Here is a 25,338-nt window from a genome sequence, read left to right as displayed (position 1 = left end):
GGTCTCACTGTGTAGTGCTAGACAGGACAACATTCCGGATGCTCTCTAATTTGGGGTACTACACTTAGAATTAGACTCCGGAAACTGCCCAGTTCTCTGACCAAGTTGAGAAATTTTTTTGTCTCTGCAGGAACATAACATCTGGTGGCCTGTCAACTTTCATGCCTTAGCTTCCTCCTGTGTGAGGACTGCTGTGGGTGAGCTTCAGCGAGCCAATGCATGTGATATGCCCAGAGTTAAGTGTCACTGCTATCACTAGAACTAAGTCCCTGGCTCCGAGTTCTCAAGGGCCCACAGACAGTGAGCCAGCCTAGAGGGGACTCCACCCAAGTAGAGCACGTGCTGTGTGTGCTGTTCCTTCTTTCAAGACTAGTACTCCACATTTTCACATCTTCTTTCATTTATTGAAAAAAATTTTAGAAAATGGTAGTTAATAAAGGGCACAAATCAACAGGAACATACGAGTGGAAAACAGAGAATATAAAACTAAAAATGCCACTGGCTTCTTTAATTGGTTAAGAGCACAAAAAGTAACAGGCAGGTCTATTTTAAACAAATTAAAAAGCTATTTTGTATTTTTGTAAAAAATAATTCTCCCCAAGTCAAATATATATATACACCCACAAAAATGGTGTGTAAAGGAAAGCTGTCACACTTAACAAGTTGTATCCTGGATTTAAGGAAATAGTTGCTGATGCAGGGGTCAACACAAAGTCAGCAACAAGTTAACAATGCCCACTCCCCAAGCCAGGACCTGGCTCTACTGCCCAGGATCAAATCATTCCCCCTTCCTCAGCCTGGGAAGTGCTGGGATTCTGGGTGAACACTACTGTGCCCCAGCAAGGTTAGTAGTTCTTAAGAACTGAGCATTCAAACGCTGCATGGCACAAAGCTAGACTGCATAAAGTACTATTAAGCACAAAGGAAAAAGTATGCTTAGCTCTTACAAAAACGCTTCTTAAGGAAAGCAACAGAAAACCACTCAGCAGACCAGGGAGGCTACAGCCATCAAAGGGACAACTGCATATCTGAACTAGGAAACTCTATTCATCCAGGGTGGATTAGACAGGGGCATCTTCAACATTTTTTACTTGACCAAGCTTAAGCTTTCTGTCTCCTCCCCTACCCACCAGTGAGTCGTATGATCCAGGAGAAGGAGAGCTTTTACAAGTGGCTATTTTATTTTTCTTTCTGTGGCGAGACTGTCATGGAGCCTGGATATTTCTGGTTCATATGCATCCATGACCAATGTCCCGCTGTGGTCAAAGAACTTAGCAATGGACTTGGTGAACTCAGCTTCCCGCTGCTGCTTTGTCCTCCCACTGATGAAGGTCAACTTCAGGGTGTATTTGTCATCAAACCTAAGCATCAGGACAAAGAGAACAAATCAAAAACCAAACCGACTGGGAAACTGAGGCACTCTTAGGGTGGGAGACAATAATGGAACACATGATAGTAAGACAGGGGTACTGAGGAGAGGGAGGGAAGCAGCAGCAGGGATGCAGGAAGCTGAGGGTGAAGGACCAATGAGAGCACACATATGAAATGCCCAATAACAACAAACGGACTCAAGCAGTAACAATTCCTCCCCAAGTGTTTCTGAAAGGTAGAGATAAGCTAGGCAATGCTGACATAAGGGCTACCCCACTACACACTCTCACCGAGAATGAGAGAGACAGAGACAGAGACAGAAAGACACAGAAACACAGATAGACTGACCAACTGACCCCACTCACAGGTCTCCTAACTGCCCTGAAGACACTAATTCTGATGTCTCCTTACAAATACTGATTTCCCTTCCCTTCCCTGGTTTAACTGCTGAACCCTAATGAAGAAGAGAACACCAGGCTATTCAAGAAAAGTACTACATGTGGAGGGACCAGAAAGTTCAGAGGCCCTGTGGTGAGACCAGCAAAGAAGGGTGTATCTGCACACGCATGTGGAGTACTTGCCACACACATAAGGACTGCTAATCTGTCCTCAGAACTTAGCCTTTCATCCAGCTTGTTTTATTGTTATTGTGTGTGTTAATGAGTCTGTGTGTGTGTGTGTGTGTGTGAGAGAGAGAGAGAGAGAGAGAGAGAGAGAGAGGAGAGAGAGGAGAGAGAGAGAGAGGGGGAGAGGGAGAGGGAAGGAGGGAGGGAGAGGGGTAGGCTGTGCGCCACCACGCCCGGTTCCTAACAATTCTATGGAGGGGTTTTTTGAACTCAATAAGCTTCACTTTACATACTTTACCAAAAGCCATGAATTAGAAACAAACACTGGAACATAGACTCAGCTCTGGGTACCAGTGAACACATGTGTGTACTGCCAAAGTTCAGAAAGAAAGGCTAGACTGTGCTTGAGTTGCACAGAGCACCACTGCAGAGATGCTTGAACACATTCAGAATGAAGTCAGAAGACACAGATGCTAAATACAGAGCCTTCAAGATAACTAACCTCACAACTCGGATCGACTTTAAAAGATTTATTTTCTGTGTCTGTTTTTACCTGCATGAGCTTGTGTATAACATACATGTAAAAGACAAAAGACCATCCGTTCACCCACCCCCCTAAAAACAAAACAAAACAAAACAAAACAAAACAAAACAAAACAAAACAAAACAAAACAAAACAAAACACAGAAGAGGATGTTGGAGCCCCTGGAACTCAAGTTACAGATAGTTGTGAGCTACTGTGGATGCTAGAACCCAAACCCAGGTCCTCTATAAGACTGGAAGCAGTCTTAACCTCGGAGTCATCCTTCCACTCCAACCTTTGACCTTTGCTAACTGGCCACAAGGAAGAAGACCATCATTCTTCAGTCTTCCAAAGTAAAAACTATAAAGAAATCCAGAACTGCTATGCTAGGAAAACCTCCTAGCTCATTTGTCCCCTTTCATGGCACTTGACTAGCACTATGCTCTGCAGAGAGCAGACACAGTGCCCAGGAATCATGACAATGCAGGAGCCAACACCACACCAGTCCTTAAGCATCTCTAAGAACTAAGAATGGGCGTTACCTTTTGAGGCTGGAGGACAGCTGCCAAATATCATCAGGATCCATTCCTGTGGGGTCTTTTCTGTGGGCCACAAGGAAGATGCTCTTCTCTTTATATGAGGTATAAATGGTCAGAATCCCCATCATCACAAAATAGGTTCGAATAACGTTAAGGGAAAAATACACAAATATGCAAACACAACACAAGTAACAACAAATGACACACAAGAGCCACAAACATTTTCTTGACTGTCCTAAATACTTTTTATCTTACCACTAAAGCACTGAGAACTTAGTTACTCACTCTTAGCCCTTTTACCTTGTATTTATACCTAAAAAAAGCAAGGCTCTCTCTGGTTAGTTCTCTAGACACCTCAAAAAGGAGACAAAACGGTACAGGACAAATGGGCTTTCTCATCTTTTATACTAAAGGACAACAGATCTAAGAATTGTCCGTTGTCTAGTTTTTTAAGACAAAAAACCCCAAAGGAACCAGAGGCTGGAGCGATAGCTCAGCAATTCAGAGCACTGGCTGCTCTTGCAGGAGTCTGGTTTTGAATTCCACCACCCATACAACAACTAAGTACAATCTACAGCTACAGTTCCAAGAGATCTTATAACCTCTTCTGATTTCCTTGGAAACCAGGCTTGAATGTGGCACACAGGAATACATGCAGTCAAAATACTCATACATGTAAAAATTGTTTTAAAATATTAAAAATAAATTTTAAAAAAAGAAAAGAAAAGAAAGAAAAGCACTTCAAAGGCAGAGGCAGGTGGATCTCTAATTTTGAGGCCAGCCTGGTCTACAAAGTAAGATCCAGGATAGTCAGAGCTATACAGAGAAACCCTGTCTTAAAAACAAAAACAAACAAAAAAACAACAAAACAAACAACCCTATCCCCAAAATATCTCCCCAGTGGATTTGACTGTATTGAACCACTGTCAGAGTGACTTCAGATCAGTCTTCGTGAGAGCGATTATGCCTGACGTACAACGCGTGTGCACACAGACACGTCACACTGGTTGTTAACTCTAAGTTCAACTGCTAACATGCTGTGTGGAGTGTTATTCAAATCTTATCAGCTAAAGAGGCAGAAGCACAGTGCAAAGAACATGGACGTTGGAGTTAAGACAGTCTTAGATCTGCATTGTAGCATTTAATAAATTTCTTCCCCAGCTATCCTCACGTTTACAGTGAGGAGAATACTGAACTTTTAGAATTGTCATGAAGCCAGGTACAGTGGTACACACCTATAATGTCAACACTTGGGAGGCTAAGTCAGGACTACTCCAAGTTTAAGGCTAGTTAGTGTACTGAGATTCTGTCTCAAACAAACAAGAATTGTCATGGGGTTTCTATATATAACCATGTAGCGCACAGTAGATATTTATAACAGTAGTCACTAGCACTATATATAGAACATGAACTTAGACCCTTATACAAATATAACTGAACACTATCTAAGTAGTTCTTCTGGAGAGTGTGGGTAAGGTTGCTGTCACTGTTTTGAGAATAAGTTCTCTAGTCTCTGAGATTGCTTCAACAGTGAAAACCTGAGGCGAGGGTAAGTGACCCGACTGAAGAGTCACAGAGTGCGTGCTGGCGAGCCTGGCGAGCCGGGAAGCACCGCGTTGTATAAAAGTGCTTTTACTCGGCTGCTTTATGAGGATGGCTCTGAGAGTGCGTGTGTGTGTGTGTGTGTGTGTGTGTGTGTGTGTGTGTGAGTCCATGTACGGTGTGTGTACATTAGTGTACTGTGGAAGCCCAAAGTGTGTGTCAGGTCCCCAGGAGCTGTATTACAGATGGCTGGACGCCACCTGATGGGTTCTGGGAATAAAACTCCAGTCTACTGCAAGAACACCAAGAATTCTTAACTACTGCACTCTTCCCAACCTCAGGAAGGTAACGCCTTTATATATAATTAGCGGTAGAGTTCTACAGAGCAGTGTGAATTTATAGCTGTACTTTTTTGGGTTTTACATTTATGTATTTGGTGCAACATATGCAGGAAAGTACATCAAGGTGTGCGCAGGAGTCGGTTCTCTCCCCTCACCGTGGATACCAGCAAATGCCGTCACCTTCAGAGCCATCTTGACGGATCCCCCCCAAAAAATGCATTATATTTTTTAAGTTATAGTATAAGACAGTTATAAAGAGATAAACTAAGAGATAGGAAATAGAATTGGGAGACTACAAGAAAATCATTATTACAAATGCATATAAATTTTATAAATAAGATATAATAAAAGTTCTTTACATTGCATATGTTAAGAAATAATATGTTTATCATAAAAAGGAGAGGCAAAATTCAACTTACAATAGGATTTTGTAACTATGAATTAAAAATGCATGTAATACATTAAACTTCCAAACACTATAGATCATTTAGCCTAGCTTACCTTGAATGTGCTCAGAACATTTGCATCAGCTAGCAATTGGGCAAATCCATCTAATAAAAGCCTAATACAAATAGCATGCTATCTGATGCAATTTGTTGAGTTTTATTTTGAAAACCACAATGGTTGTATGAGTATTCTTTCATATCATTATAAAGCAGAGAAATCTTAAGCCAAACTCTTGAATTTGGGGACTGTCTATATTATATATCAAATATACTATAATCTCCCACCTAATTTTTTTCTTTTACAGTTGTGTGGGGTATATGCATGTATGTATGTTCACCTGTATGTACATGTATGCACGGGTACACAGAGACATGTATGTGTATGGAAGCCAGGGGTTGACACTGTCTTTCTATACTACACTCCATCTAACCTTCTATACCACTCACTGAACCACCCTGGAGCTCACTGATTCAGGAAGCCTGGCTGGCTGGACGGCCCTGGGATCCTTGCCTTCATCTCCTCAGCATCGAGACTACAAACTGTGCTACTATGTCCAACTTTTTATGTGGGTGCTAGGGTTCTAAACCCAGGTCTCTGTGCTGTGTAGCAAACATCTTAAAAACTGGATCATCTCCCTGTCCTCTTTTTTTCTTTCCAGTTTTTAAATGACACAAGGTTTTGCCAGGTAGCCCTAGCTGGCCTGAAACTCATTAATCATGCTGACTCAGCCTTCTGAGAGCTGGAATCACAAGTGTATGCAACCGAGCCCAGAGTCCCATTCATTTTTGCGATTCTGAACGGGTATCACTTACATTTTTTTTCCTCTAGCACAAGATCACAAAGCACCTTGGATTTCAAAGTCATGTTGTATATAGCCCCAGAAGGAGTCTCAATTTCACTGAAACACAAGGCCAAACCCTAGGCTCATGCTCGGGGCCTCCCTGGCCAGCTCTCCAGCTTCAAAGAAAAAGAGGAAGCAGATTCGAATTTCTATAATCCAAAGCTTCTCTACTAACAGTCTAGAATAAATGGATTAAAGCAACCCAGTCTAAAATTAAAGTCTAAAGGGTTAAAAGAGCAGGATCTCGCTACCACTGTGTGACAGGAGCTTTGGTGTTCCTACTGGTTAATAATAACTAGGTGCATACTGATAAAGTAACCTTATTAAATACAAACTATCAATGATGGAGCATGAGTCTATAGGCATAATTTTATGTTAATTCTAACATTAGCAAGCTCTAAAATCAAAGCTTTTATATTTCAAAAGCAAAGATAACTTAATGGCAGATATTTCTGAATTGCTACTAAAAAGCAAACCATAGCATTGAAAAGGATATGATATGACGCACAAAGCCAAAACTGGCTTGGACTCAGGAAAGGGATGCATGTAATCCCAAATCAAAGCCACGATGGCAAAAAAGCAGGAGATGGTACAGATGGTGAGGCGACCGTCAATGAGACCAAAGTTCTCCACATACTTGTACTTTTCCAGAAGTACCTAGTGAAAAGCAGGATATAAGGTCAGATCGATGCTTTCTTCCTATGGCTTACGTTTACTGGTTGCCATCTAAAGTCATGTCATGAAATGCAGGGATGAACACAGTTCTCTTCAACTAGCATCTTACCACCCTACACAAAGAAGACTCAAACCCTCTTTAAAGAATACTCCCCTGGGGGGGGGGTGCTTATCAAGTCCTTAGTTTTAAATTTCTCAACTTTTCCCGTAGAACACAGCTGACAGTTTTTCTCTTTGCAAATGGGCTCACCATAGATGAACTGTCTTCCCAAGGCTCTGTGCTCTAAGCTAATTAATCTCAGAACAATGAGTTACCAATTTTCTTGATATCCCAACATTCGTATTAAAACCCATTTCCTCCTACTTATTCTGTGGTAATTTTAGAAGCCCCTGTTGGCTCATTTCCTAACTTTGAAAACTATGGTCATTCCAAGTAAGAGAAGAAAGGGGAGTCCTATCCACAGGCTGAAAGCGTGCTCTTGTGTTCTCACAGGAAGTACCTTTTTGGCAGAGTCATCCAGAGAGTTCTTCACAGCTGATCCATCCCACTTATCAATTTTTACAGGCTTATCATCAATCTTCCACTGCGAAACAAACAGAAAAGTTGTACAACCAAAACCATGGCACCTAACGAAGCAGCCTTCTTCAGGCTGCTAAGTGCACGAACACTCACCCTTTGTCTTCTGATAGGAAGGTTAAGCACTGCACTCAGATGCGTGTATGGACTCTCACATGGACGGTGCAAGTCTCCACGCAGAAAACTCAAACCCTACAGCACACATGCGTGTGCTATGTGAGCTCATATATTCTGCCCCCCTTTACCCACTGATGAATACAGGAAAAAAAAAAACTGCCTTTGTTCATCCTAATATTTTACAAGCACAAACTTCATAAACTATAAAGGAATTTATAGACGCTAACAAAGAGGAAAGGTCTTCTTTAAAACATTGTCTGTGAACAATTTGTATACTTTATTAGCATATTTTAACTTTAAGACAGCAAACTCGGTACAACCTGTTAAAAATGTCAATTTTTCTATTATAAAACAACTATCCCAATTTGCTGTTTTCTGTTGCTGTGACAGGATATACTATCCAACAACTCTGGTTGGAAACCAAGGGCAGCATGTAGCTCAGAGGCAGTGCTTGCCTGCCATGCATGAGGCCCTGGGTTAGATCACTAACAGGTAACTCAATTCAGATTCACTTGGCTTGAAGAATGGATTCTTCTATTAAAAGGCAGAAAACTGGTGAGATGGCTCAGCGGGTAAGAGCACTGCTCTTCCAAAGGTCCTGAGTTCAAATCCCAGCAACCACATGGTAGTTCACAACCATCCCTAATGTGATCTGCCGCCCTGTTCTGATGTGTCTAAAGACAACCACAGTATACTTACATATAATAATAAATAAATCTTAAAAAAAAAAAGACAACAAGAATTTTTTAAAAAGACAGAAACTATTTCTATCTTATAAATCTTGTAAAAAGCTGTGATTCTTTGCACTGATATACAAATAAGAAAGCACGAAGTCTGCTCAGAGGAAAAGAGTATTAATGAAATGCTAGGAATGTATGTGTAAAAACAGTGTGTATTTATGTGCTTGCATGCATGTAACCAAGCATGTGTGTGTGTGTATTTGCACACATATCCCGCCCCAGGTCCCCTAGAGCTGGAGTCACAGGTAGTTGGGAGTCAGTTGACACAGTGCTGGAACACAACTTGGATCTTCTGTCAGAACAGCAAATATTCCTAACCATTGAGCCATCTCTCCAGCCCCTAAATTAGTTATATTTAAAACCATTATTAATCAAATCTTTTCCCATCAGTGTCTTAGAAAAACACAATTTTTAATTATTCATGGAAGCATTTTGTAATACTGATTCTCTCAACCTGCCAACCTACTAATCAAACATGACACCTAATTTAGAAAATTATGTACTGAACTAAGAAGAAAAGGACAGCCTTTTTTTTTTTTTTTTAAATCCAAACACCTGGCTCATACGCATTCAGTCAAATATATTCTACTTAAATAACCTTAAATAATTTGTAGAGCTAAGCCTACAACAAGGTCTGGATTATCTGTGAAAGATTAAGTCATTTTGAAAACTTTGTCATTCCAAAAGAGGAGGAAGAAAAAACCATATTCTCATAGCCCCCTACCCCAGATACACATCACTGAGCACAGCCCAGTCCAGAAATGAAACTTGTCTCTGCAATCTCCGAGTTATTTTCAGGGATAAACTGCAGCACTGAACATGCTGAGTAAGCTTCAGCTCTAACTCTCCTGCCCAGTGCCCAGAATCTTCAGCAGAGAGAACAGAAACTCTTCCAGTGAATTACAAAAACCGCAAGGAAGGTTTGAATTTGGTTTCTGAAGAGAGGGAACATCATCCTACTTTGTATGCATGAATAGCTGAGCCCTCTCTGCACAGCAGAGAAATATCTGGACAAGTAGGGACTGACATTAGGTATTTATTTTTGTGGTCATCATTCTCAAACACTGCTCATCTAAAACGTTTGTAAATCACATCCCCTCTGCTGTTACGCGGGCATCTTTTCCCTCTCCTCCTGGTCTTCCTAAACTAAACAACAAAGGGCAATAATGAAGAATAAAAAGACAAAGCAGAGGCTGAGGAGATCAGTGAGCTCGGAACTCAGTAAGCCATCCTCTCTCAGACGTAAGGCAGAGCCAGGCCCGGCAGCCACGCCTTTAATCAGTGCTCAGGAGCAGAGGTAGATAGCTCTCTCTAGGTCTGAGGGAGCCAGTCTGGTTTCCATAGTTCCAGGCCAGCCAAGGTTACAAAGACTGTCTCAACAACAAGCAAGGTGGAGATGAACTGAAAAGATTCCCAACATCAGCTTCTGGCCTACACACACACACACACACCATAGTTGGGGGTAAGGGCGAAACACAAAAGCAAGTTTGTTTCACATGGGACCTCACAGGATAAATTATAATGAAGGGTAACATGTGGAAAGGAATTAAGGTAGGTCTTCCTAAGGATTGCCACCCTTAATTAGGAGGGCACACTTTCCACGTTGGTCTTTGCCTGCTATCTGGCAACGTGGTTCTTACACAGTTTCCCACACTGATATAAAAATCCTTTACATGCTAAAAGTAGTTCCCTGTGTCTAAGCTGTGACCCATGCCAAACACCTTTCCTTCTAGGAGTCTGACACAGACCAGGCATAAGGTGCCCATTTAAGCAGCCCTAGGGAAAACCACTGTGTGTCTAATGAGGCTCCCTGGCAGACCACACCACTGTCTATGTGCTGTCCAACTCTTCCTACTCAGGGCATGTCTTGTGGGGCTCTAGTGGCAGAGCAACTCTAGACGACCCCATGGTTTCTTCTGCACTCCATCTCGAAAGCAGCATCATATGCTGGGTCTCACAGTTCATCTAACAGGTCACCAATCTTGGGAACTCTGCTGACACATACATTTACTTTTCCTACTCCTCCTGCCATTTTGTAAAACACAGTCACAGTAGGGACTTGATATTATTTGATAGCTTAATTCGATCAGACCATGACTCTGAGCTATATCATTCATCGGTATGGCTATTCCTCGTTGCAAAGGAGTCACTGCGGCTATTAGAAACCACTTGTCTATCAACAGAAGAACAGGACATGCTTGTCCCTGGCCACGTTCTGGAGGACAGAAATGGCTAGTTCACAGAAAAAGGCTACTTGATGATGATTTCCATGGGCCAATGAAGGTTCATTTCACTTGTGAGTCTCTGCTGGGGATAGTTCTACAAAGACATTCCACTGCAGGCACGGCACTGGGAATCTCACTTCTCAAACGCTCAGTGAAGTTTTTAAATTTAAACACCTCTATTTTGAGGAATATATATAGGAACTATATAGGAAGTCATTTTTGTTTTGTTTTGTTTTGTTTTTTAGAATTAACGCATTTGGGGATTACAGCCTCTGTTCCGCACACATCTTCTGGCATTAAGGGCTGGGGCTGGGTCAACAGAGGGAAACATTCTTGGTCATCAGGGTACACTAAGTGAGCTGACAGTCTTCAGAACAGCATGGTGGCAGGAGCACTTTCTCTTACTTGGGCAGAGTCGAAGCAGATGTTATGTGGTGACATGAGGACCACAGCGGACTGCTTCAGAGAGTTCCTCAGCCTGATCCAAAGGACGCCTCGACTCCCTCTAAGATGGACACCAGGGGTGACAGTGCTGTATCAACAGAGGACCCCACTCTGACTTAGAAATAAATTACAAAGTTTCTCTCTCTGTGTCTACTCCAGTTCAGAAAGTGGGTAAGAGCTGCCAAAGCGGCTAGTTAGTAGTAGGAACAAGGCACATGGCTAAGGAACCACAACCTAGGGCTGCTTACAAGGCTAAAGGTAAACTTGGCTCTGAGCAGGAAATAGGTAAGATTTTAAGTGGGCTAAATCAACCACCTTTATGTGTTGGAAGGGAGTCTGCTGGTTTTGTTTTGAACACCTCAGTCAAATCTGCAGATGATCTCAAAGGTAATACCAGGACATGTATAATATATAACTATACAGTACTACTGATAACAAATAAGTTAGACAGGGCCTTAAAGTGCAGAACGTGAATGTTCAAAATCGCATTTTGAGCACAGATGGTGTGGGAACTGGATGGACTTAGTAACAAACTAGTGAGAAGTAACATGACAGAACAAAGAGATGTGACGGGGCCAGGCATGATGGGTGGTGAATGCCTTTAATCCCAGCACTTGGGAGGCAGAGGCAGGAGGATTTCTGAGTTCGAAGCCAGCCTGGTCTACAGAGTGAGTTCCAGGACAGCCAAGGATACACAGAAAAACTCAAAGAGATGTGATAGGGTTCCATCTACCACAACTAGGGCTCTTAGATGACTGGTCTTAACCATCATGCCATTTTGCAAGAGAAGGAGCACAGGAGGACAAGGATGGAGCCTCCCCTGTGTGCACTAGGTTTGAGATGTTCAAGCTCTATAGCTGTATTTTACCTTTGACTCCAGAATTTTCTAACCAGTAATAAGGAGATAAAGAAACTGATACTCAGAGGCTGTGATGACTGCTTGGGCTTAAGTATACATCTACCCCCACCTTCCATAAATACACATTTAGCAAGATCAAGAGTAACAAGTGCAAAATTAAGGGGAAAATGTTAATTTGGGGAGAAAATGATGTGAATCTTGAAAATGCAGTTGCTTAATTTAGATACAATTTGAAATCCCATGATATCACCAAGCCAAGATTCCAGCTGTTAGCACTTTGAACCTTCAATTTCAAGGTTTTTTTTTTAAGGGCCAAGAAATACTGTAATGGAAATTGCTGGTATGCGAGTGCTTATTAGTGGTTGCATTTATGAGTTACTTGGAGGTTAGAAATTACCATGTGTCAATTAAATTATGAACATGCACATTAGTGGCAACTCCAGAGAAACTGAGGGAAAAAATTCCCCCCACTGCTTTCTCTGTGGTCCCAGACTCTAACAGCAGTCTGGCCCCATGACTCAGGAAGCCTACACTGCTGCAGTTCTGTGGAGACAGTTTCAGTTCATGGACACTACAGCTTAAATATCCCTCAAATGGTGCCAATCCATCTGAGAGCTAAGGCTGGAAACGATGAGGAGGCAGGACATAGTTCAGTCGGTAGAGGGCTTGCCTGGCACGCAGGAAGCCCTCGGTTCAATCCCAGCACCACATAAACCAATGCATGTCTAATCCCAGCACTTGGGAGGCTGGAGGCCAGCCTAGAACACAGGAGACCCCGCCTAGAAACAACAAGGTCAGGTACTCGTCTTCAGTCTTAGCACTCTGGAAGGCATAGGCACACAAACCAACTTGAGTTCAAGGCCAGGCTGGTCACACAGTGAGTTCTAGAATTCCAGGCCAACTATCATTACATAGTTAGACTCTCAAAAAACACAAATAACAAAAGCCCTGAGAAATAAGACGTGAAATGAGCCCATAGTCGATGGATATGGTAGATCATGCACTTAAACACTACAGCAACCAGCTTAGAAACTGCAACTGCACTGTAAGTGACTTTCTGGGTTCTCTGTGGCCATGTAAAGTGGCCCCCCTAATGTGCAAAGCAGTTTTGACAGCTCCTCAGAAAGCCAAACACAGGACCAAGGTGTCAGAACACAGTCCAGTGGGAGATTTCTGAGGGCTTATAAGACAAGACATGAGCCTTGTGACATGAGTTTCTTCAGAACATAGACTCGCTCCTGGGATGGATTTTGTGGTCCTCGAAGGTACACTGGGAAGGGATAAGTTCACGCCAGCTGGTTTTAACCGCTCGAGGCTTGCTCTTGTGATTGGACACACACTCAGGTGACTCTTCTGAACCCTCGGAGAATAAACTGTCTTGTCTGATCTCTGAATAAAGTTGACCACTGCATCAGACTTTATAGACATTTCAGGTTCTGCTCACCCAGGTTCACACTGCCAACTACAGCAGTACACACCAAGGGAGCCTGTAATTCTAGCACTCAGAAGAGTGAGGCAAGACCACACCAGGTCCAGTCAGTCAGCCTGGGCTACAGAGACCACATTTCAAAAATCAATCAATTAAAATATCAACAGTTACCATATGACCCAGCAATTCCACTCCTAGGTACATAGCCCAAAGAACTGAAGATGTCCACCCAGTGGACAACTGTGTTTAGAGTAGGTGTCACACAGCCAAAAGGTGCATGATACAAATATTAACCAATAAGTAGAAAAATAAAATGTGATGTATCAGCATCCAACGGAGGGAGGGCTTCAGTAGGTAAAGCACTGGTCACAGGAGTGTGAAGCCCTGAGTTTTGAGTCCCAGAAGCCACATGTAAAACTGGACTTAGTTGTGAACATCTGTGTAACATCTGTAATGCCCATGCTCCTGTGAGGGGGGTGGAAACAGGATGATCTCTCCCAGGCAGAGAGTGAGGACACCGGAGTGTGTCCGCTATATCCACCAAGTGCCACGGCACTCACATCATATTCAGACATACAGAAACTTTAAAATGGTTTATCAGTATGTCTTAATCAGGGTTTCTATACCTGACAAAACATCATGACCAAGAGGCAAGTTGGGGAGGAAAAGGTTTATTCAGCTTACACTTCCATACTGCTGTTCATCACCAAGGAAGTCAGGACTGGAACTCAAGCAGGTCAGAAAGCAGGAGCTGATGCAGAGGCCATGGAGGGATGTTACCTCCTGGCTTGCTTCCCCTGGCTTGCTCAGCCTGCTCTCTTATAGAACCAAGACTACCAGCCCAGAGATGGTATCACCCACAAGGGGACCTCCTCCCTTGATCACTAATTGAGAAAATGCCTTACAGCTGGATCTCATGGAGGCATTTCCCCAACTGAAGCTCCTTTCTCTGTGATAACTCCAGCCTGTGTCAAGTTGACACAAAACTAGCCAGTACACAGTATATAAAATAAAATTTGATACATGCCATAAAACATGTGAACTAGTTAGGCTATGGTGATGCACACCTTTAATCCTAGCACTTAGGAGGCAGAGACAGGAGGATCTCTGAATTTGAGGACAGCCTGGCCTACAGAGTAAGTTCCAGGAATGCACAGAGAAACCCTGTCTCAAAACAACTACACCAAACCACAAGAACACGTGTGAACTTTGAAAACATGTTACATGAAAGAAGCTAGTCACAATAGTTCATTTACATTTCATTTATATAAAATGTCCACAACAGACACACTCAGACGGAAGCTAGACTTCTTGCTAGCTTACAAGCATGAGAGTCTCCATTTGAGCCTCCTCACTGAAAAAAAAAAGCTTTATGGTGGCCTGGAGCTAAGAATAAAGCCTAGGGAAGACTGCTAATGGGTATGGGGTTGGGGGGATTTACAAAACCTTCCTGAAATTGTACACCAATGATAAAAAAAAAAAAAATTGGACAGTAAAACGAATATTATTTTCAATTTTTAAAAATACACTATTAAAATGAATGGGTAACAAAGAATATATGAAACATATGGACAGCCAGGCCTCAATACTACAAAATCTTATTCTGATCTGGGAGATATGGAAATTTATTGTTTTTAACTAAAAACAGAGGGAATCTAATATGGACAGTTTTCACACATGTACTAAAAATATTAAGGAGTCAAAACCCAGAAAGGAGGAGGATAGGAAGAGCACACGCAGTTATCAGCCCCACGTTACAAGGGCAGAAACTGAGTTACAAAGACATGTGGTGACTGGTCCAAGAATACACAGCTGGCGAGGAGAGAGCCAGAATTCAAAGCAAGGCTGGCCCCAGTTCTCAACTAAGCTACAGAAGGTGTGTTCTAAAGTAAGGCTGAGAATCCAACCAGGAGACAGAATCCAGGTAATGAGGTTAAAAAGGATTGGATAATAGTTTACCATAAATAAATAAATACATACATACATAAATTTCAATAGCCCGAACAAACTGGGAAACAGCTACTCTTTATAGCTGCCACACAGAACAAAATGCTCTGAAAGATTTGGGGCAAAAATAACTTAGTGCAGTGGACGAAGTCACTTCAAGATGGAAGATTAGATCTGCAAACTTATTTTTAAAAGACAGGAAGTATGTGCTGCTTGGTTTTGAAGGTTGGTTTCAGAGGAGCAGACACTCACACCAGTGTAGAGCAGTGAGCACATTCACACACCCAGACTGCACATCCTCACAGCAAGGGAAACTACAGGCGCAGAACTGACACCCTCCTCCAGGCCCAGAGGCTGGAAGAAAAAGGAGAGAGAAATAAGAGTCAAGAGGCTGTAAAGGCGGCATCCTCATGTGAACAACCAAAGTCCTCATTCCGGACGTGTGTCACTCAGGACAAGTCCCCACGCTCTCCACCTCAGCAGTCAGTCAGTGCGAGACACTTCAAAGCAGCATCCTCTACAGCTCTTCCTAAGACCGGGCTGGCATTTGTTTCAGCGAAATTCAGGGCTATAAGCACTCACTCTACGCCGATCAGTATAGAGAAACCCTCACAGGAAACCGGAAACACCCAAATGGGCAGGACACAGAAACCAACAGGTGCACCAGATGCGAGAGGAACTCAGAGAGGGAACAATTCAAAGTTAGCAGTTTTTCCAGGAAAAAGGACCTTAAACAGCTCTTGACCATTTTCACTCTTCTGTCTTTCATTTCATGGTTGATTATGAGGTGGGGAGGTATGGTGGAAATGCCTATGATTGCACATTAGGCAGGCAGAGGCAGAAAGACCAACCTGGATTACACAGTAAGGCCCTGTATCAACAAAACAAAATGAAGACTCTTCCAAATGTCCCTCTGTAAGAACACTCTACCTTTCTGATGTCCCAGTTGGGGATCTTGTCATTCTGTTTTTATACAGATCTTAACATTACCAGTATTATAATTTAGTCTTTATAACGAGCCTATAATGAGAATACCTACAACGCTTATTGTGGTAAGGAAATACAAGTTCAGTAATAAGCAGTCATCCAGGGCTTTTTAATGCTACCCTAGAATTCAAACTTACCCTTCTAAGAAATCCTATATATTAGTGTATAGTATGTACTATACACTATTACTGGGTCTAGTTCATTGAACTATGTAAATAACCTTCCTCAAGTCACTTTATATAGTCTCTTTACATTCCACTCCTAAATAACTTTCTCTAGTCTAACCCTACCTTTCACTAAGTTTACTTAAACCCTTCTAGTAAGCCTACTACTAAGAAATCTTAAGCACTATCATATTCTTTCCTCAAGAAAGACTTGAGGACCAGACAGATGGCTCAAGGCTTACAACCTGAGTTTGGTCCCTGGATCCTGCACAAAGCCAGTTCCAGGCCAGCTTAGCTACACAGCAAGACCCTGTCTCAAACTTGACTCTAAGGACCCTCCAAAAGACAAGGGGAACTGGGGACGTGGGTCAGTGAGCGCTGCCTACCACGTAGGAAGCTACACAAATGCGGGATGATCGGGTATCCATCTCTTAAGCCCTAGCCATCTGTTCGACACAGAGGAGTAATAGAGCATTTCGATTAAAATGTTTCAAGAAAAGTGGTTTACTATAGTAAAGCACCATGCTTCACCCTCATCACATTAGCTGGGAAGGACAACCCTGGAAGGGGGCCAGAAGGTATGCTGGGCTAAACCCCTCATTCTATAGAATAAGGAAGGCAATAAGGAGAACAGGCACATTTTAGGACACAGAGCTAGAGGCAGAACTAATGCCAGGCCCGTTTTTCAGGCAACTGTCTCTTCCAAGTTGCTGTGCAAGGGGCAAGATGGTCAATCCAGGAGCAGCGTTCCTCCCTTGCCTCTTTCCTTTAAGCCCTTATGGACAAGGACGTGAAATTCTTTAGTAATTGTGTAGGCAGAGTGGAAAGCAGTCAGCTGGTACAGACAGAAAAGGCCACGCAGGGGAAGAGAAAGGCAGGGAACCCAAGAGGGACAAAGAATCTTAAGGCTTCCTATCAGACCAGCAAGGGAAGTCAATTTCATTATTTGACATATCATGAAAAAATTAAAAGAAACCAAAAAAACCGCCTAAAAACTTTAAAGGCCAAGGAACTCTTGGGGCTCTGTAGCAACACGCGAGGATGATGGTGGAAGGCTTTGGGGAATACTGACTTCGAGGAGATTCTTTCAATTTCTTTAGGAGTTCCATTTTCCACGTTGATGTTATGGGCATTTTCAAGAGTGGCCCTCCTAGCACAATAGAAACGTGATCATTATAGTGAAATATTGCCATAATTACGAGAAGCTGCGGTGGCGGTTAGGGACCAGCAGCACTTGCGAAAAGAGATGACTAAAGGGAAGGATTGTTTTCCAACGTGTAGAGAGGGCAAGTTACAAGTGTGCGTTCGTGTGCTACAGAGGAGCGCTCAAGGAGCCGCAGAAAATAAGGGGGGCGGGGATGGGAAGCTGGGCTTACCAGCTCCTGGGCATTCCCCGGGCTCTAGATTGTCCCCAGGACTGAGCTCCTCACCTTATCCAACAAACCACTGCGGCTGCTGCTTGTCCCGCAGCTGGGGCCGCCGCCAGCCCCACTACTGCCTCCGCCACCGCCGCTTCTCCCGCCCTGCGACGCCGACGCCGCCATCTTGTCTCCCTCCGTGTCTCCCTCCCATACGACTTGTCCGAAGCCGATTGGCTGAAGCTGCTCATGTGATAGGCAGCGCAGAGCCCATCGGGATCCGTAGTCTGGTGTGCTGATGAGGGCTGAAAGTGGCCGCGGGGCTTGACGGGACTTGTAGTTAGAATCTGCCGTCGCCGGTTGCCGCCTACGTTGCTAGCCACATCGTCGCGGTTACTAAGGAGTGGGTGGGGAAGGCTGTGGCAAGCGCCACCGTGGAGCGACTCCGAGATTCCCGTGAGGCTTGCAGGCGTGCACTCCGCCTGACAGGGACATCGCCTCCGCGGGCTCTTCGGAGGCGGAAACGACGCCGAAGGCAGGTGTGGCTGGAAACTTAAGTTTGCTTGAATTATGAGTCTTTCCAGCCCCAGATGTTGTGTCCTAAGAAGGGAGGTAGAGCCTGCTCTTCACCCCTTTCTGTCCCTGAAGGTAGAATATTAGCTCGAGTATTCTCTCCGAAGTGACTATAATCTCAGCTGTTAGTAATGTTTCCAGTAGAACTATCATTTATTGAGTGCCTACTGTGTGCTAGGCAGTGCCCTACATGCACTTACATCCACCCATTCTGTGTCAGTCTCAGGATAAGGCTGTATAGACAAGAAAAGGAATTTATCAGAAGCCAGAGAGCATAGGTCTGAACACACTTAAAACAAACTTCTTAGTTTTTTTAAACTTAAAAGCATGTTTCCAGTTTGACAATGTGATTTTTATAAATATTGAGAGAAAAAAATATTGAGCACCAAAAAACCTTGACACTGAAACTAAGGCATATAAGGAAAATAGATCTGGTTGCTAATCTAGAGGCCTAGGATATCTCATAGTAATATCACTTTATGCCATATTACATTGCATTATTTGGTTTTTATACCTACATATTTTCCATATGCGTACAATGATCCGCCAGATACTGAATTTGCTAGACATTTTGTTTTGTTTTTCTGAGACAGGGTCTCACCGTCAGGTCTAGCTGTCCTGAAACTCACTGTGTAGACAGATTGGCTTCAAACTCCCAGAGATCCACCTACCTCTGCCTCCTTAGTGCTGGAACCAAAGGTGTATAATACCATGCCCAGCTTCTGAATTGCTTAGCATGTACTCAGTCCTGTTCTACACACTTAGAATATACCTCTGAATGAAAGAGACAAAACGTTCTTGGCAAGGCTATGTTCACATGCTCACTAAAGAATAGCAGATTAGATTTCATCCTCTAATAAGCAATTCCTGGCCACTCCAGTTGTAAGGGCCCAAAAATCACTGAAGGAAGACCCCAGGCTCAGAGAGTACGCAAAAACAAAGAGCATTTATTCTGCAGAAACACCAGCATGCAGGGGCCAACCATTCTTTGAAATGGTGACCCCAGATAAACGCATGCAGGCCTTCTTATAGAGAACTGAGGGAACTCTCTAGAAGGATTAGGTAATCTAAAATTTCATTGGTAGGTGCTGGGGGGTCATAGGTGATCAGAAGTCTACATTCCCATGTCATGAGCATTCAATCATGTGATGAAATAGGGTTGTCCAGTGCAAATGGCCCATTCTGAGATCAGATATTTTCCCATTTTTGTGGTTATCTCCAGGCTGTTCTTTGGGAGAGGGTTTTCTGAACTTGTTCTGGATTTATGGTCTGTTCCTAGAGCTGGTGCCTTATGACCTACTTTCTGGGACGTATGGTCTATTCCTGAAGCTGGTGTCTTACGGCTTTTTTGAAATCAAGCCTGGTCCTCAAAATGGAGACAAATGGGTGGGAAGTCTTTAAATGGGGACACATGGGGTTTCTATTGTCCTTTCACAGTTGAGTGTCTCATAACTTTTGGTTGTTACCACTCACCTCTTATCACTTCTCCGTTTCTTAGCACCCAGTTCTACTGGTACCCGCTCTGTGAACCTCCCTTGGTCCTTGCTTCTGCCTTCCTTGCAGACAAAATAAAGTGCACCTGCAGCATTTTGCTTATGCATCTGTTTAGTTGAGGCAGCATTTATTACGTGTCATCCTTCTGTAGGCCATGTCCTGTTTGAGATGCTGGAGATGAAGAGGTTACTAGAACCTAGGCTTGCCCTTGGAAGGCCTCAGCCCGAGGTGGGTGTAGTGGGGAACAGTCAGAAAAGCAGATCACTCTGATACACTGTCATCGAGTACCTCCATTAAGAAATAGGCCTGAAGGCTGGAGAGATGGCTCAGCAGTTAAGAAGGAGCACTTGGTATTTCTGCACAGGATTCCAGTTCAGTTCCTAGCATGCATGTGAAGGCTCACAACCATCTATAATTCCAGTTCCAAGTGATCCAGTGCCCTCTGTTATCGCCTGTGGGCATTGGGTGCACATGCACACATGTAGGCAAAACACATAAAATAAAATTAAAAAAAAAATGAAGAAGCTATCAAAAAGTGAAGTGGGCCTGAGATGGTAGCAGAGGGTCAATCTGGGAACAGGGAGGTACAGGAAAAGAAACTGCCTGAATCAAGATAAAGGCACAGGAAGGGAGTGTGCTGACGGTTGCAAATCAGGAGCATCAGTGCCTGGGTGGGGGTCCCAGGTGGGGGTGATGCAGGCACACAGTTGTAGGAAAGAGACAAATAGACAAAAGATGCTGTGTGTTGGAGCCAGGAGGTACCAAAGTCAGCTTGACGTCAGCTTTCAAGTTTGAGAAAGGGCGCAGAGATAGCTGAAGTTAACCCTTGAATCTGGACCTTGAACTTGCGTTTTCTACCATAATGATAAGTTCATTCTCCTGCTGGGGCGACATTCTAGACAAATGTAACCAGGAGCTATGTCCCCTTCTGGGCCCTTTAGTTTTGTACCCATACCTTCCCACCTGTTAGTACTCCTCATGTTGAGTTGGGATTCCTGTAATTCTTTACCTCCTGGGTCATGCCTGAGATGGATTTATCCTTTGTGTTAAATGTATAGAGTTTATTTTTCCCAGACTGGGTCTTCCCTTTCAGCTTTGTCTTTTCTGCTTCGGCTCTGCAGAGATGTATTTCACTGAAATGACATTCTAGATGGCCCCTTCCTTTACCATTGGCCCTTTCTGTAGCCCGCGTAAACAATGCAGCTGCACTCTACTGTGCAACAGTGTAGCTCTTGTAAAGTTATGCCCATGTCTGTTTCTGTATCTTTTGGGTGTGCACAGGTGTGATATTCAGGATCAAGACCAGGGCCTTGAGCATACTGACTGCATTCCCTGCTCCCTGTCTCTTCATAGCTACCCCATCTTTTTCATGGAATTGCTTTCATTCTCTTATCCCCACTACACATGCCCTGACCCTTCTTCATACAAGACACAGTTTGGAGCAGAAGGCTCCAATGATCCAAAATGTCAGATACACTTGCTAAGGTTCAAGAGTGCTTAACAACGGGCTAAAAGGAATTACATGGTCTCTTTTACAGGTAAAGAGACAGGTAAAGAAACAAAAGCAAAAGGAAGGCAAAGAATCATTCCCGAGGTCAAAGATCAAGTAAGTACCAAATAGGCTTGTACCTACGCCCTGGTAACCTGGTGAATTGCGGGAGCCTTCCTAGCGGCTGCCATCGCTAGCATTTTCCTGACAGTGATTTATGCAGGTGCTCCCTGGCTAGCTGTCTGTCACCTGGCTAGTTGATAGATTGGTTGATCTCCAGAGAGGTATCCTGAAAAACAAATCAACTGGTTTGTACCTGGTCACCTGCTCTTTTTTTTTTTTTTTTTAGAGAATTCTAGGCTCTGTGTCAGGTGTCAGGGTGTTCTAGTCTGGTTCTCTGTTGCTGTGATAAAAACACTGGCAAAAAAAAAAAAAAAGCAACTTAGGGAGAAGGGGGTTACGTGTTTTACAGATCCTAATCACAGTTGTCAACCAGGGAAGCCACGGCAAGAACTAAACAGGGCAGGAACTGAAGCAGAGACCACAGAGGAATGCCTACTTACTTAGCTTGCTTTCTCCCACCACCCAGGATGCCTTCCAACTGAGACCTGGGCCCTCCCCACATCAGTCATTAATCAAAAACAATGTGGCACAGGCTTGTCCGTGTAGGCCAGCCTCATAGAGGCATTTTCTCAGGTGATGTTCATACTTCCGCGATGGCACTAATTCTAGTTAGGGTCTGTTGACAAAAGCAAACTAATCAGGACGTGAGTTGATATGGATGAGGTAATCATAGCACATCAGAATGCGCACAGGCTCCTCACTAAACCAGAGAGCCCAGCCTCTACTTCCTCATCCAACAGCAGATTCTATAGGAATCTGTCACGTGCTGGATATTGTGTTAGGATAAACAAACAATTAACTATGTAACACTGCTCTTTCCCTCAGGGAAATTAGAGAGATGAGATTTACCTGCATCCTTTTGGTCCCAGGAGTACCATGGCGTCCTTCATCAGACTCTCCTGTCTCTTAGGTGCTTCTGATGCGCTAGATTCCACGGGGAGATTAGAGGCAATAGACTGAGCTGTTCAAACCCAGAGGTCCCAGTCCCCTGGGGGTAGGTTTGCAGGGTTATCTTGTGAAGTCGGAAGTGCTTGAGTCATAAAGGAGAAAATTACAAAGTGGATGAATTAGCTCAGAGTCTAGCAAAGGCACAATCGTCCCCCCCCCCTCCCCCAGAGAGATCAGTAAAGTCTCTCAGAGGGGCGGCATATGCTGGGGTGGGGAAAGATGGCTTTCCTCCACGGACCTTATCCATGGCTTCATGTCATCCTCACCACGGCTTTGTAGCAGAAACTAGAGCCGAACTTGAGTTCCTTGTTCAGGAACTGCCCACTTCCTTCTGCCTCACCTCAGGTTTGTCACTCCAAGGAAACCTTTTCCCAGGACACCTTGCTCCCTGCTTCCTCACTGCCCCTGTCATTTATGGATTCTTCCTATATACTCTTAAGACTGAAGTCTCACAGCCTTCACTTAACTCCCTTCCCTCAGCCAGGGGGCCTCAGAGGGTCTCACATTATCTGAAGCTGCCCCAAAGCAGGTTTTTTGATAACTAAAGTCTGTCAAGGAAAAAAATCTCTAAGTTTCACAATTTAAGAGACTTAGATCTCTGAGAGACAGGCCCCGCAACTGAATTTTAATGGGTGAGATCAACCAAGGTGGACAGAGTGAGAAGGGATATGCTTTGCAAAAACAACACTAAGCACTAAGCACAATGGACAAAGCTGGGAACACTGTTCACCACATACCCTCCAGGCTAAATGGACAGGAGTGGCCAGGCTGGCAAGGTAGGGTGGAGATGCCAAGGACCTTGGAGAACAGGTTTCAAGAGCAAGATGGGGAACCTTGGGTTCAGAGCACCTGCCCATTGTGTCTGAGGCCCTGGGTTCCATCTCCAGCAAAGCAAAAGCAAAATGTTTGTTTAGCTAAACAAACAAAAATGACTAGGGCCTATGGCTTTCCCGTGAGAATCCAGTCAGAAGAGTACGGTGGCAGTCTAGGTACGGTACAGTCTGAGGGTGAACCAAGGCGGTGGAGAAGGGTAGACTGCTAGACCAATGTGAGTGGAAATTTTGCCACAGCAAATGACCAATAGAAGCAGAGGATAAAAAGCAAGGCCCCGGCCCCAGAACAGGGTCAGGCCACATTGGGCAGTCCCCTGCTGTGCATTTCCAGGCAACAGCAAATGCTTGTTGTTGGATTTGTAAAGCTAAGTAATAGTAGTATTCTGGTGGGGTTTGTTTGTTTGCTTGTTTGTTTGCTTGTTTGTTTTTGAATAGAATTTCTTACTTTGACCCGGGAAAGTCAAAGGATTTTCATCATAGAAAATCAACAGGCGCCTCAGCGTTGACTATCTTCCCAGATATGTTTGCTTTGGCCTGCACATTGTTTCAAAATGATAGATGAGTTGCTCATGCTTAAATAATCGGGTTCCATACCCTCCCCCTCCAAAAACAAAACAAAAAAAAACCCAAAAAACCAAACAACCAGACTTCTCTTGGGGAAAAAAGGAGGGGCTGGGGGGTGGGGATGTGGCAATGTTGACTCAGATTTCTGCTTGGCAGCAACTGGGAAGGACTGAATAGGAGCTGCTCCTGCAGGCATGCACACACACACACACACATGCACACACACACACTCGCACACACATGCACACACATACACACACACATACACACACACACACCCTCTGCTTCCCTCCTGTTGCTGGCATCCAGATTTCTTTACTCTCTCCCACAGCTTACCCAACTCCTACAAAAGCCTGTATTTGCCACACTTAGCTACTTACGTAAATTTTTACAAGGTCTGACAGCAGACAAACAAGGACTAATAAATACATACAGATGATAGATAAATCCCAGGGGTTTCTTGTTAGGCTTGGTTTGGGTTTTTGTGTTTGGTTGGTTGGTTGGTTTGGGTTTTGTTGTTGTTGTTGTTGTTGTTCTATTGTTGTGGTGGTAGTGCTGGTGCTGGGATTAAGCTCAAGCTCTTGCACACACCAGGCAAGGCCTCTACTGCCCTCAGCTCTTAGTCATCGTTCCTGAACTCGGCAAGCTCTTTAACTTCCTGTTTCCTGAGTGACAAGTGATACATTCTACTGTGATTAGGGGGAGCAACTCCTCTGAGGAATTATTCTGAGGACAGTAACATGACTTTTCAAAATAAAAGCCCAACTCAAACCCTGGAGGCAGAACCTCTTCCCAATTTCTGTCTGTATACATGCACGTACACACATTTCTTTCTGCATACATGTATGTACATACGTGTACAACCAGCAGGAAGTGAAAGGTTATTTCCTTTGTATTATTTTTATTTCTCAGGTGGTAGAGAAATGGGCCAGTCAGGATATGCAAAATGTCTTCCCTATTGTAGCCATTCCTCCTTCTCCTCAGTGGAGGAGTCCCTCCCCTAGGCTCCAACTACCCTTCTTCCGGATTGCTTCCAGATGGGGTTAAGGCCGCCCATCTTTCTCATTCTCTCCTCGTCAGATCTGCTCCCTCCTCTTGGTGACAGGTATATAGGCGAGCCTCTCTCATCCCGTTATCCGTGGTCATCCCAGAAGACTCTCCCTGTGTGCTAGTCAGGTGCTGTTTGCTCTCCCAAACCCACTCCCAAGCATCTCTCATTAGATCATCACAGCAGTTCCACAGAAGACGTCCACTTACTCTCTGCATTTCATAAAGGGAGAAACTGAGGCAGTGTGGTACAGTGTTAAGTAATTTAAGTGTCCAAGGCCACCCAGTAAGTATCTTGCCAGCATTTGACCTGTGCTCTGCATGTAGTGCCTGCCCTCCAAGGCTGGGACCAGTGTGAAAGCATTGGCTGCCTTGGCTCCCTGTGTGAGCCAGGGAGCGCATCCCCAGATACTCCCCACACCCCACATCCCCAAACCCTACCCTGTCACCTGCTTCCTCTTCACTATGCCTTCCTGCTTGCCTCTGCCTTCCCTTTCCCAGCACAGGTCTTTGGAAACTTTGCTTGTGGTTACCTTGCTCGAATTACTCTGCCTCCCTCCCTCTCCCCACTCCTT

At 44.0% G+C, this 25,338-nt stretch overlaps 2 protein-coding genes across 4 annotated transcripts in view; one reads left to right on the top strand and one right to left on the bottom strand.

Moving 5' to 3' along the window:
* Positions 1-481: 481 nt before the first annotated feature.
* On the bottom strand, positions 482-17,922 carry Spcs2 (signal peptidase complex subunit 2). Its single transcript, XM_085841497.1, has 5 exons — positions 17,765-17,922; positions 7,346-7,429; positions 6,668-6,827; positions 3,003-3,138; positions 482-1,361 (listed from the first exon to the last, which is right to left on the bottom strand). The coding sequence occupies exons 1-5, from the start codon at positions 17,876-17,878 to the stop codon at positions 1,175-1,177; spliced, it is 681 nt and encodes a 226-aa protein (XP_085697623.1). The 5' UTR covers positions 17,879-17,922; the 3' UTR covers positions 482-1,174.
* Positions 17,923-17,996: 74 nt separating this feature from the next.
* Xrra1 (X-ray radiation resistance associated 1) overlaps positions 17,997-25,338 on the top strand; it is a 67,518-nt gene continuing 60,176 nt past the window's right edge. Inside the window, exons 1-2 of one of the 3 annotated variants that reach the window (XM_085841495.1) lie at positions 17,997-18,231; positions 21,298-21,365. The gene's annotated coding sequence lies outside the window, so the exon portion shown is untranslated. Of the gene's footprint in view, positions 18,234-21,297; positions 21,366-22,625; positions 22,665-25,338 lie in introns of those variants that run through there. The other 2 variants (XM_085841494.1, XM_021167599.3) reach the window with 2 other exon arrangements.

This window comes from Mus caroli, unplaced genomic scaffold (genome assembly GCF_978045245.1).
Source record: "Mus caroli unplaced genomic scaffold, Mus_caroli_1 scaffold_8, whole genome shotgun sequence".
In the NCBI taxonomy this organism is placed as follows: domain Eukaryota; kingdom Metazoa; phylum Chordata; class Mammalia; order Rodentia; family Muridae; genus Mus; species Mus caroli.
Note: the sequence above shows the minus strand (reverse complement) of the source record. Positions and strands in the feature narration are given on the sequence as shown.